This window comes from Silurus aristotelis (genome assembly GCF_946808225.1).
Source record: "Silurus aristotelis genome assembly, chromosome: 8".
NCBI classification, from domain to species: domain Eukaryota; kingdom Metazoa; phylum Chordata; class Actinopteri; order Siluriformes; family Siluridae; genus Silurus; species Silurus aristotelis.
In genome coordinates, this window is record NC_139581.1 from 5211770 (window position 1) to 5225125 (window position 13356).

The 13356-nt window shown below is 38.7% G+C and overlaps 1 protein-coding gene across 1 annotated transcript in view; it reads left to right on the forward strand.

Annotated features, from left to right (window-relative positions):
- The window catches only part of nbeab (neurobeachin b), a 444946-nt gene that overhangs the window by 99496 nt on the left and 332094 nt on the right, over window positions 1-13356 (forward strand). The window contains exon 3 of the mRNA XM_083547720.1: window positions 8845-9076. Coding sequence (XP_083403846.1) covers window positions 8845-9076 — 232 coding nt within the window. The remainder of the gene's footprint in view (window positions 1-8844; window positions 9077-13356) is intronic.

Consider the following 13356-nt stretch of genomic DNA (forward strand, 5'->3'; position numbering starts at 1 on the left):
CTTTTACCAAAGTCTCCTTAAGAATTAGTTCTGTTTCTTTAACCAATCAGATTTCATATTCACCTCACAGGGCAGCTAGCTGGGCCCAGAATAGCATCAGCATTTTTCCGTCCTCTGATTGGTTGTTCAGAGGGAAACTGTTACAGTCAAGTTCGACTGGCAAAACACTTTTGTAGCACTGCCCACATGAATACATCTGAGTTAGACTTTTTCATGCCTACGGATGAAGAGAAATTGATTTGGTCTCGAACATTCTTAAAAATCCATTTTCCATAAAAACTAGACATCGTGAGGGGGTCGGCCAACCATGAAGCTAGCTAGCTTGTCTCAGCCCGGGAAAGGGTTTGTTCTCCACTTCCAGACCAGTTAATATGAGCGGTACCACTGGATTACAGCCTCTAAAGAGCAGTGCAGATTATATGCCTGCATCTCTGGTGAGTAGGTTGTATTTTATTTACATTTTTTATATTTTTGTCATGTTGGTGTAGAGGTTTGGAGTCTTAACTGGGTTTCTTGCTTTAGTAAAATAGTATTCACCCTCAATATGTGAAATGCCTCTCTCTCTGTAGTGCCACATGTTGTTATATTGCGTTTTTGTATTGTATAGGTGGTTTCTATAATTGCAACGTGATAGTGGTGGTATTAAGAGGTAGGTCCCCTGGTGGTCTAGTGGTTAAGATGCAGCGCTCTCACCGCTGCGACCCGGGTTCGATCCCCGGTCAGGGAACCATCCCCAGCCACTCTCAGTGCCGGTCCCAAGCCCGGATAAATTGGGGAGGGTTGCGTTAGGAAGGGCATCCAGCGTAAAAACATGTGCCAAATCAAACGTGCGGAGGATCCGCTGTGGTTTCAAAAAGTGAATTTTCTCCCTTTTTTTTAAGGAAGCACAAATCAGTTACGTCACGAAAATAAAAGGGACATTTTTTACTCAACCCTCCTGTTTGACAACAACAATAAGTTTTCTTTCTTGTACTGGGAGTCTTTTGGGAATTCTTGATGCTGTTTTCACATTGATTTCTCCTCTATAATTTCATCTACTTGTCTGTTACTCTCGAACCTGACCCCAGAAACTGCAAACAGCCCACTGGAGACACCATATTGTCTTTTTGTGAGTATTCCCTTTGAAGAACTAAATCAGAAAATCAATTTCATTCCTAAGATTGATAGTTTACTTTCTCCCCGCCTTTTGTTTTGAAGCTGTTTTCCCCCTAGCTCTAGTTTCTCTATTTTAACCGAAAAAAAAACCTTTTCCCAGCAGGAGTGTCTGGACTTCAGCTTTCATCAGCATACACACTGAGTGGAGAAAGCACCTTCCTGCAACCCTGCAACATATTTATAGCTAATAGATAAGACACACCACCTGTTCCTTCCCCACATCTCGAGACCTTTGGGGCTTCTTGTTTCCCTCATTCTCATTCACTTGGAAATAGGACATGGACTCTATTTATTTCTCTCTACTTCCACGTCCAGTGCGAGCTCTCGATGAAGAAATGGTTCAATCTCCGCTGCATGTAGCCATGGCAACCGTGAATCTCCTAAAGCCAGCCTTTGAGGGAGGGGTAATTTTGTGTCTTCAGGCTGAGGACCAAGAAAGACTTGTGTGAATGTTATTGACTTGTCCCTAGTATAGATGTGAATCTCTCTCTTATAGATTATCTGTAAGAAAAAAAAACATGCATTAAAAAACCAATACAGTTTTCACAAGAAACAATAGAATGCATTTAGGGTTTTTTTAGGCGTGAGAAAGTTCTGAAAACGTGGTTTATTTTGTGGTAACATTACACATTTAAAAGTAGGGAAGAATAAAAGTGGTGATTAACAAGCAATCAAAGAAGAAAGGAAGAAACGAACAAACAAATAAAAGGGTGATTAACAAGGAATAAAAAAATTGTAGGATAGAAGGAAGGAAGGAGGGAAGGAATGAAGGATGGAAGGAAGGAAGGAATGAACGAACAAATGAATGGGTGCTTACCAAGGAATAAAAGATTGAATGAATGAAGGAAGAAATGGAAAAAAGAAGGAAGGAAGGGTTCATTAACAAGGAATATAAAAGGATGGAAGTGTGGAAGGAAAGAAGGATGAAGGAAAGAACAAAAATTATGGAGTGATTGACAAGAAAAAAAGAAGCAAGGAAGAATAAATGAAGTAAGGAAGAAAGGGTTGATTAACAAAGAATAAAAGAAGGAACAGTGTTATTTACAAGGAAGGAACGAAGGACGATTACACATTAGCAAGGAAGAAGAGAAGGTGGTTAATGTGTTGGACTCTGGATTAGAAGGTCACAAGTTCAAATCCCTGCACCACCAAACTGCCACTCCTGGGCCCTTGAGCAAGGCCCTTAACTGCTTAGTTGTAAGTCAACTATAAATGGATAAAAAGTGTGACTTTAGGTGGTTGTCTATTATGTTAAAATGTCTGAATGAATTTTGATCACTCTTTACCTCAGGAAAATTGGGAAGAGTGTATCTTTTCCATAGCACTTCTTCTTCTTCTTCTTCTGTCGGCTGCTCCCATTTGGGGTCGCCACAGCGGATCATCTTTTTCCATAGCACTATTGCATTAAAAAAAAACAATATTAATAATCTGAACCATGTTGCATGTACATTTGTGTAGACGAATAAAACAATTACTTCTTGAATAGCAAATGGCCCTCAGAATGACAAATCATCTCCTCACAACCTCTCATTATCTTCATTTTAATAAGTTTGGTTAAACTCTAAAAGTTGCTAGTTTTTTGTTAGCTAGTACTCAGGCGAATAACTGGATATAACAGCAACTGGTATCCTTTTTTCCTGCCATTCATTTTGTCTCTTTGCTACTCCTTCTTTGTCATTTTCACACTTCACTGAGTTTGTCTTATCTAATTTCCCCACACTGTAGTCATTTTCTGTAGTCATCCTTCACATTATACGGTTCACCGTTAGTCTGCATGGTGTGTGTTGAGTTCCTTGTGAGCTCTTTAGAGGATGCTTGCCTGTGGGTGCTATTGGGGGCAGATATTTAGGGTCCACGTTTTTTTTGTTTGTTTGTTTTTTTTTGCTGACTGAGGTGACATTTACATATAGCATTAAACTAACATGAGCAGATTTACTTTCATTTATTTATTTTTTATATGACAGAGCACTTTTTGTATCATATCAAATGTGTGAAGTAAAAAGTATAAAAACTTTGTTTCTGGTGCATTTAAAAAGCTTAAAAAACTTAGAACAAACCTGAACCATGTGTATTTATGCTGTCTTTTTTTATACACGATATGGACAAAAGTTTGGTAACATCTGACCATAAGATTGGTATGTGATTTTGAACATCCCATTTGGCATTTATTCCCCATTTGTAGTTATGATAACCTCCACTTGTCTGGGAAGATGTTCCACTAGATTTTGGAGTGGGTTTGTGGAGATTTGTGCTCATTCAGACACAATGGTGTTAGCAAAGTCAGGTACTAATGTAGGTGAGGAAGGTGAGGAGGTCTGGGGTGCAGTCAGCATTCACATTCATCCCAAAGGTGTTCAATAGTGTTGAGGTCAAAACTCTATAGCAGGAGATCTTCCACTCCACCCGATGTGAAGCATATCTTCATGAAGCTGGATTTGTGCACATCGGCATTGTCAAGCTGAAACAGGTTTGGGTCTCCTACAGTAGTTCAAAATAAGGGAAAATATAATGCTACCTCATCCAAATACATTCTATACAATTGTGTGCCTCAGACTCTGTAATAACAGTTTGGGGAAGAACCACATATGAGTGGAAGGTCAGGTGTTCTGATACCTTTGGCCATACAGTGTACTTTTTTGTTGTTTGTTTTAAAAAAAAAGCCCTCATTTTTAAGAATCCCCTACTTCATGATTAGCTCAAGGCTCCCAAAATCGGGAAATCATGTCATAATAATCTCTCGTGATCTTAATTTCACTCAGAATTGAGCCATTCTTTGAGACAAAAGATGCTCAGATGATTCACTATTTAAAATATTTGGCTCAAATCGTCAAACATTTACATCAGCAGTTAATACTTTATTCTTGTATTTTTGTGAGGCAATTTGTGGGGGGAAAAGGATAAAGAATTAGCCTTGATTTCTTTCCTTTTTACTGAGCATGTATTCATTTTTAGTTTCAGTGCTGCTCCACTTTCCTAAAAAATTAAGCAATATGCTAAAATGCCATAAAAAGACAAGTCTGGTGATTTGTGTGATTTTGGGGCAAAAGAAGATACTTACTTAAGTAAAGTCCATCAAACTAAATGTTAAATGATTAATACATTATGGTAATTTATTGACCTAATTTACTCATTTTCTATCAGCATAGCGCAGAGCTAATCAGCACAAACCACCGCTTGGACAATCACATTCCTTTCAATCGTGTATGGAAATTTCCGCCTAGTTTTCTAGCTAGGTAGCTTAAATATAAAGTAATGCTGTGGGACATGGTAAAATAATGTCTTTGCGGTTGTATTGTAACAATGTATTAAAAACTTATTAGTTAGCTGGATGCTACACATCTTGGGGTAGAGAAAGTGTAAAATTATTATTTAGCTTACAGTGGAAGTGAAGCGAAAGCTTGGATGTGTTTAGTCTTGATCCAGATTGACCTAATAGTCGTAATATTACTATAGTTATAGAGTCTTATAACACAGTCTTATAGTGTTCATGGATGTGGTGAGGGAAGACATGCAGGTAGTTGGTTTGAAAGAGGCAGATGTAGAGTTCAAAGTAGTATGGAGACAGATGATCCGCTGTGGCGACCCCCAATAGGAGCAGCCGAAAAAAGAAGTTGGACGCTAACTGCATTTCATTAGCTCTTGTCACCGAATATCTGAGAGAATTTTGGGTCAAATTTGTAATCTTCACTGCTCACTCCAATGGATACTGCCAAATTGAATCATCTAGCTAACACATTAGCCGGACAGCATTTCTGAGAGGATTCTAAAGTAATGTATGTCATTTATACTGCTCTCGCAAACCAGGCAGCTACCAAGTTCCCACCTTACAGGATTTCTGCTTCTGCAGAAGCTCAAATGAATATATTATAATGGCTATATTAATGAATTATGTTGAAAAATGTATAAATAGTATATATTTGTAAGCAGGGTTGGGCAAAGATACATCAAAATGTATTTTAAAATAAAATACCAAATGGCTTAAATGTAAGTGTATCAAAATAAAATAGAAAATACAGCAGCCACACCATATAAAATACTAAAAAAATACTTTTACAAGGAAGCTTGAAATTTCTTTGCAAACCTTCCATCGACTGGTCTATTAGATCTGTTCCTTCACCAATATACACACACTCTGCTGATTAAGTAAACAATGTTTTATAGCAACAACTTTTCTCAGGCTGATTCACGCAATAAATATGGCATATGCAACCAGTTAACAGAACAAATATTCACATACATAATCCCTGTGATTTCCCAGTTGAAGGTTAGTTTTAAGTAACCAAAAGTTTAATTTTGAACAGTTTGCGAATGACTCATAATTGTATCCTAATTTAGTTACTTGGTGTTTGGTAACAAAGAGCTGATTTGCATTAGAAACACTGACTCAATGACAAACAAGTCACTCATAAGACGACTGATGGCACCTGTGTTTATAACAACTAGTTTCTTACTAATTAATCATTGTTAATCATTAGTATAATAATATATAATATGTCAGGCAGTCGTTCATGAAATGGTGTGCAAAATCTACGTACTAAACAGCTACTTCAATTAGGGTACAATATTTGGCTAACCAAAAATTATTTATCAATCATTGGACACATTAGAAAGCTGGCAGCCTGCATTGTTCTTGCCTTCACCACCTTCTTCCATTTGAGCTCAACAAGTCTGTACAAAATACTGAGTAGGCACCAATCAGAGGCGGCATTTTTATGATGTCATCATGTAGATTTCTTGCAAAGTATTTTACAGTATTTTAGAACTACAAATGTACATAACAATAAAGTATTTTGATGAAAAATATGAAGCCATTTTATCAAATGCAAATGACAAAATCCTATTTTATATTTGAAATACGTATTTGAAATACATATTATAAGTACTGCCCACCCCTGATTGTAAGTTAGTAAATCAGCTGTAGATAGAACCTAAGTGTGAAACAATAGGTAGTGTAAGAAATTAAAGCAATAAGAGTATTGCACCTCTGTACAGGCCACACTCTTGTTTACTTAGCATTACTTAGCATTTGTTTTCAGAGCCATCTGTCATTAGGTTCTGTTTGTATTAAGCTTCAGGTTAAATAACATCTGGATTGATTAGGACTCCAGCAGCACACAATGAAACATCTAGAAGCTCATTTTCCATTTTAACATCCAAGTGATGATTCAGAAATAGAAATGAGAAAGAATGAAAACTTAAGACTCAGATCTGACTCTTACTATCAGTTCATATTGAGCTATAGACTTTTTTTGGAATATCCAAATGACCCAAATATTTTAGCATGCTAATAGCCAAAATAAATTTCACAGCTCTATGAATTTGCACACGTCGGTTCATCCTGTCTTTGAGACTACATTTCTATCAGCTCTCCCAACACAATAGGCACAAATTACTCCTCGGAAGCAAGTGTGTAATTAAGCTCATTAGTTGAGAATGCAGCGGCCCGGCTTCTGAACGCTGGTGTTAATGAAGACGCGGTAGAGAATGTGGTTCACTGATAACCCCCTCATTCTCTAAAAGCACACATTCTAGGTTACTTTAGACCTTTATTAAATATACAAACTCTTATCTTTCTGTAAATCAATCACATTTTCTTTCATTCTGTGATCTCAGATTGTAAATGTGAGAGCTGGAAAATATTGAGACACAGAACACAATACACAAACGATCCTCATGGAGGACTTATCGCCATTATTTTTTGTTTGCTTTGTTCAAACCAAAGTAAAGAAAATTAGCGCAGAATTTTCCAGATTCTTTATCATCTTAGATAGCAAGTTAACAATGTTTGGGTTTTCGGCTGAACAAGAAAATAAAAAAGGAAAAACAAGTGATTTTGATTTTCTTCTCATGATTTAAAAAATGTGTATTAATATACAATTATTTATAATAAAAATACAATGCATACTAAGGTGAGTTAAGAAGTAAATATGTACATTTAACATAAAGAAATTATAATGTATGCTTCCTGTTTGTCTTTTAGGTTTGTTCCTGGGTGTATCTTAAATAGTTTGCTTTCCGGTGGTGATAACTCTGATGAGTCATCAGATGTGTAATGGTTTCATGACAATAATGCAGATTATTTTATTTCCAATTTTTAAAGACTGTTAAAAGCATTACTGTGTCTTTCTTATGCAATATACAATTAATATAACTTTACCATATATGTTTTATTTTTATTTTTGCATACGTTTTTTTTGCCTTCTTCAAGCAATAATAAAAAAAACTTTCTTTCGGCTTCTCCCGTTAGGGGTCGCCACAGCGGATCCTCAGCACGTTTGATTTGGCACATGTTTTTACGCTGGATACCCTTCCTACGCAACCCTCCCCATTTATCTGGGCCTGGGACCGGCACTGAAAGTGGCTGGGGTTGGTTATCAGGTTACCAGGGGACCTATCATATATAATAATAATAATAATAATAATAATAATAATAATAATAATAATAATAATAATTATTATTATTATTATTATTATTATTATAATTATTTGTATTATTATTATTATTATTATTATTATTATTATTATTATTATTATTATTATATTACAAACCTGAATTCCATACCTGATTGTTCGAAGTATTGTTAGTGGAAATTAGGCTACTGTTGGCAAAATGATGGCCAAATATGAGGTTTATAGATGTAGTGAGGGAAGACATGCAGGTGGTTGGTTTGAAAGGGGCAGACGTAGAGGACAGAGTGAAATGGAGATAGATTATTGGCTATGGAGACTCCAGTAGAGGAAGAAGTAGAAATGTTTAAAGAGAAATTCCACATGTTAAAGGGTTAATGCACATGTTGTCTCAGCAGATGGCCCTTGCGCCTACACTGCAGCTCGGCTTTTAAACTGCTGCCACGATGACAAATCATTATTTACTAAAAAAGTGCCTAAGAGTGTAAATATGGCTTCCATCACATTTCATCTGAGCAGCGACAAGAAGCTTGAAAGCTTTAATAATCGCATGCATTGAGAAATGTTTCAGTGGTTTTTTTTTGGTCAGGAAATCTCTTAGCCTTCAGTTTTGCCGACACAGTTGTGCAAATTTTACCCACAGCCCAAGACTGAAAAGCCTATTCGTCATTACACTCCTCATCTGTTCTGTAGCTAAACATGAGTATGGCGGAGAGGCGGCTGTCAGTCAAATCATGTAAGCAAACAGCTGATGTAAGCACAGCATCAGCCTGGCTGCTCAGTGGTGTAGAGGAGAGAGATGCTTTCTTGCAGTCTCTTGCCGGAATAAAAACAGCAGCCGTTCCAGGATGTCGCCATCCTCTGATCTCGACGGAGCTGCCAATCCAGCCAACACTATTGTCTATTTATCATGCTAATGTTACTGCAAGATTTCACAGCCTATTTTCCACATGCCTGCCTTTCTGCTTGCGGGTAAAGAAAGCTCAAGGCTACTTTGTGTCTCAGGCAAGGAATATGGTGGTCAATTTCATGCTTGGCGAACTACGAAAATAAAATCAGGCCTTATTACTTACAAGCATTGCTAATCGTTATTGCTGATTATAGAGCTGACCTGAAATGGCTGCTAAATATTTTTGAACATACTCGGACATCCAGACATAACAGAACAGGATACGATGTGTTATGATATGATCCACTTTTCTTCCTCTTTGACATGCTAATAAACACCTGTTCTTTCTGGAACATGCTAACGCATCGACCTCTTTCTTATTTGTTCCGCAGTTGGTAGGCGGCGAGTTTGACCTGGAGATGAACTTCATCATTCAGGACACTGAAAGCATTGTGTGCATGGTAGAGCTTCTCGAGCACTGTCAGGTCACGTGCCAAGCCGAGATCTGGAGCATGTTCACGGCCATCCTGCGCAAGAGCATGCGCAACCTACAGACCTGCACCGAGGTGGGCCTGATCCAGCTCGTGCTGCTCAAGATGAGCTCCGTCGATGACATGATTGCAGGTAGGACTTTCGACTTTGTCCAGAATATACAAATATACAAATGCTTAATTAGCAATGCTAATCATGTTAAGAATTAGCCAATGGCAGATGCATTTACATGACACTTGATTGGTATTTAGGAGCCCAGATTATTCCAGAAAAACCTCCCTCACACTAATACATCACTTGATTATTTTCTACCCACCACAGTTAAATTGAGTGATTGTTTGAGTTACTATACCCTTCCTGTCAGCATGAGTCAATCTGGCTGTCGTCCTCTGAATTTTCTTATCAATACAGAATGTTTGGTTTCATAATGCCATCATGGACATCACACCATATACCAACCTCTATGCCAAGTCAATGAGATCATATTTTTCCCTTTTTTCATTGATATTTGTCATGAATATTATTGTAAAAACTTTCTTTCAGCTTCTCCTATTAGGGGTTGCCACAGCGGATCATCCGTATTTATGATCCGCATGTTCAATTTGGCACATGTTTTTACGCTGGATGCCCTTTCTAATGCAACCCTCCCCATTTATCCGGGCTTGGGACCAGCACTAAGAGTGGACTGGCTTGTGCAACCCTAATGGCTGGGGTTGGTTCCCTGACCGGGGATCGAACCCGGGCCGCAGCGGTGAGAGCGCTGCATCCTAACCACTAGACCACCAGAGAACCCTATCATGAATATAATGTGATATTTATAATATTAAGGTGGTAGCTTAGTGGTTAAAGCATTGGACTTTTGATCAGAAGGTCGTAAGTTTATTTCCAAGCCACACCCAGCTGCCGCCCCTGGGCAAGGCCCTTAACCCCATAACTGTTTAGTAGCTGCATAAATGTCCAGTTGCTCCTCTGTAGTTTTCCCAGACTGCATCCTTTCAGTCAATGACCTCTGCGATAGAGGGTTCATTTATAATTTTTTATCTATTTTTGATAAAAGTGGTACCGGTCAAAGTGACCTGTTTTTTATTAACTGCACATAATAAGCTGGGCTGCAGCAGAAGCTCATTTCCCCACAGCATCTTAGCTAATCCTAGCGTCAGGCCCACGTGGTGCAATAAACAAAATACAGCTTTGTTATGAACTTGACCAAATATAAGGTCAGAAATAATGAGAGAGAAGCTTCTCTGAACAGTAGGCAGGAGATATTAGCAAAGCCACTGAGAGAAATCTGTTTCTGTGAAAGTCTGAGCTAGCATTAGCACTGAGAGAGAGAGAGAGAGAGAGAGAGAGAGAGAGAGAGAGAGAGAGAGAGAGAGAGAGAGAGAGAGAGAGAGAGAGAGAGAGAGAGACATAAGGATTAGGGTGATATCTCTTTCACATTGTAATTCAGTGGAGACTCAGGCTTAGGGACAGAAAGAGAGAGAGAGAGATTAGGGAAGATGTCTCATTTGTCACAAACTGATTCGTAATGAGATTGAATGGCAGTTTAAAGGAATATTACATTTACACTGCCATCTATGAATGACAGATTGTCATGGCCTTTTTTTCCCTCTTTGTCGTCGTCTTCAGTAATTGATGTGCATATTTTCATGTCACGGCATTTGTTTTTTTTCAGATTTTCTGATAAGGCACTCACCCATGGAAATTTTTTTGACAAAATATGATATAAATGACATGCCACTCTCCAATCAATATATATATATATATATATATATATATATATATATATATATATATATATATATATATATATATATATATATATATATATATATATACAGTGAGGAAAATAAATATTTGAACACCCTGCTATTTTGCAAGTTCTCCCACTTAGAAATCATGGAGGGGTCTGAAATTGTCATCGTAGGTGCATGTCCACTGTGAGAGACATAATCTAAAAAAAAAAATCCAGAAATCACAATATATGATTTTTTAACTATTTATTTGTATGATACAGCTGCAAATAAGTATTTGAACACCTGTCTATCAGCTAGAATTCTGACCCTCAAAGACCTGTTAGTCTGCCTTTAAAATGTCCACCTCCACTACATTTATTATCCTAAATTAGATGCACCTGTTTGAGGTTGTTAGCTGCATAAAGACACCTGTCCACCCCATACAATCAGTAAGAATCCAACTACTAACATGGCCAAGACCAAAGAGCTGTCCAAAGACACTAGAGACAAAATTGTAAACCTCCACAAGGCTGGAAAGGGCCAGGGGGAAATTGCCAAGCAGCTTGGTGAAAAAAGGTCCACTGTTGGAGCAATCATTAGAAAATGGAAGAAGCTAAACATGACTGTCAATCTCCCTCGGACTGGGGCTCCATGCAAGATCTCACCTCGTGGGGTCTCAATGATCCTAAGGAAGGTGAGAAATCAGCCCAGATCTACACGGGAGGAGCTGGTCAATGACCTGAAAAGAGCTGGGACCACCATTTCCAAGGTTACTGTTGGTAATACACTAAGACGTCATGGTTTGAAATCATGCATGGCAAGGAAGGTTCCCCTGCTTAAACCAGCACATGTCCAGGCACGTCTTAAGTTTGCCAATGACCATTTGGATGATCCAAAGGAGTCATGGGAGAAAGTCATGTGGTCAGATAAGACCAAAATAGAACTTTTGGATCATAATTCCACTAAACGTGTTTGGAGGAAGAAGAATGATGAGTACCATCCCAAGAACACCATCCCTACTGTGAAGCATGGGGGTGGTAGCATCATGCTTTGGGGGTGTTTTTCTGCACATGGGACAGGGCGACTGCACTGTATTAAGGAGAGGATGACCGGGGCCATGTATTGCGAGATTTTGTGAAACAACCTCCTTCAATCAGTTAGAGCATTGAAGATGGGTCGAGGCTGGGTCTTCCAACATGCCAACGACCCAAAGCACACAGCAAGGATAACCAAGGAGTGGCTCTGTAAGAAGCATATCAAGGTTCTGGCATGGCCTAGCCAGTCTCCAGACATAAACCCAATAGAGAATCTTTGGAGGGAGCTCAAACTCCGTGTTTCTCAGCGACAGGCCAGAAACCTGACTGATCTAGAGAAGATCTGTGTGGAGGAGTGGGCCAAAATCCCCCCTGCAGTGTGTGCAAACCTGGTGAAAAACTACAGGAAACGTTTGACCTCTGTAATTGCAAACAAAGGCTACTGTAGCAAATATTAACATTGACTTTCTCAGGTGTTCAAATACTTGTTTGCAGCTGTATCATACAAATAAATAGTTAAAAAATCATTCATTGTGATTTCTGGATTATTTTTTTTAGATTATGTCTCTCACAGTGGACATGCACCTACGATGACAATTTCAGACCCCTCCATGATTTCTAAGTGGGAGAACTTGCAAAATAGCAGGGTGTTCAAATATTTATTTTCCTCACTGTATATATATACAGTGAGGAAAATAAGTATTTGAACACCCTGCTATTTTGCAAGTTCTCCCACTTAGAAATCATGGAGGGGTCTGAAATTGTCATCGTAGGTGCATGTCCACTGTGAGAGACATAATCTAAAAAAAAAAATCCAGAAATCACAATATATGATTTTTAAACTATTTATTTGTATGATACAGCTGCAAATAAGTATTTGAACACCTGAGAAAGTCAATGTTAATATTTGGTACAGGAGCCTTTGTTTGCAATTACAGAGGTCAAACGTTTCCTGTAGTTTTTCACCAGGTTTGCACACACTGCAGGGGGGATTTTGGCCCACTCCTCCACACAGATCTTCTCTAGATCAGTCAGGTTTCTGGCCTGTCGCTGAGAAACACGGAGTTTGAGCTCCCTCCAAAGATTCTCTATTGGGTTTAGGTCTGGAGACTGGCTAGACCACGCCAGAACCTTGATATGCTTCTTACAGAGCCACTCCTTGGTTATCCTGGCTGTGTGCTTCGGGTCATTGTCATGTTGGAAGACCCAGCCTCGACCCATCTTCAATGCTCTAACTGAGGGAAGGAGGTTGTTCCCCAAAATCTCTTAATACATGGCCCCAGTCATCCTCTCCTTAATACAGTGCAGTCGCCCTGTCCCATGTGCAGAAAAACACCCCCAAAGCATGATGCTACCACCCCCATGCTTCACAGTAGGGATGGTGTTCTTGGGATGGTACTCATCATTCTTCTTCCTCCAAACACGTTTAGTGGAAATATGACCCAAAAGTTCTATTTTGGTCTCATCTGACCACATGACTTTTTCCCATGACTCCTCTGGATCATCCAAATGGTCATTGGCAAACTTAAGACGTGCCTGGACATGTGCTGGTTTAAGCAGGGGAACCTTCCGTGCCATGCATGATTTCAAACCATGACGTCTTAGTGTATTACCAACAGTAACCTTGGAAACGGTGGTCCCA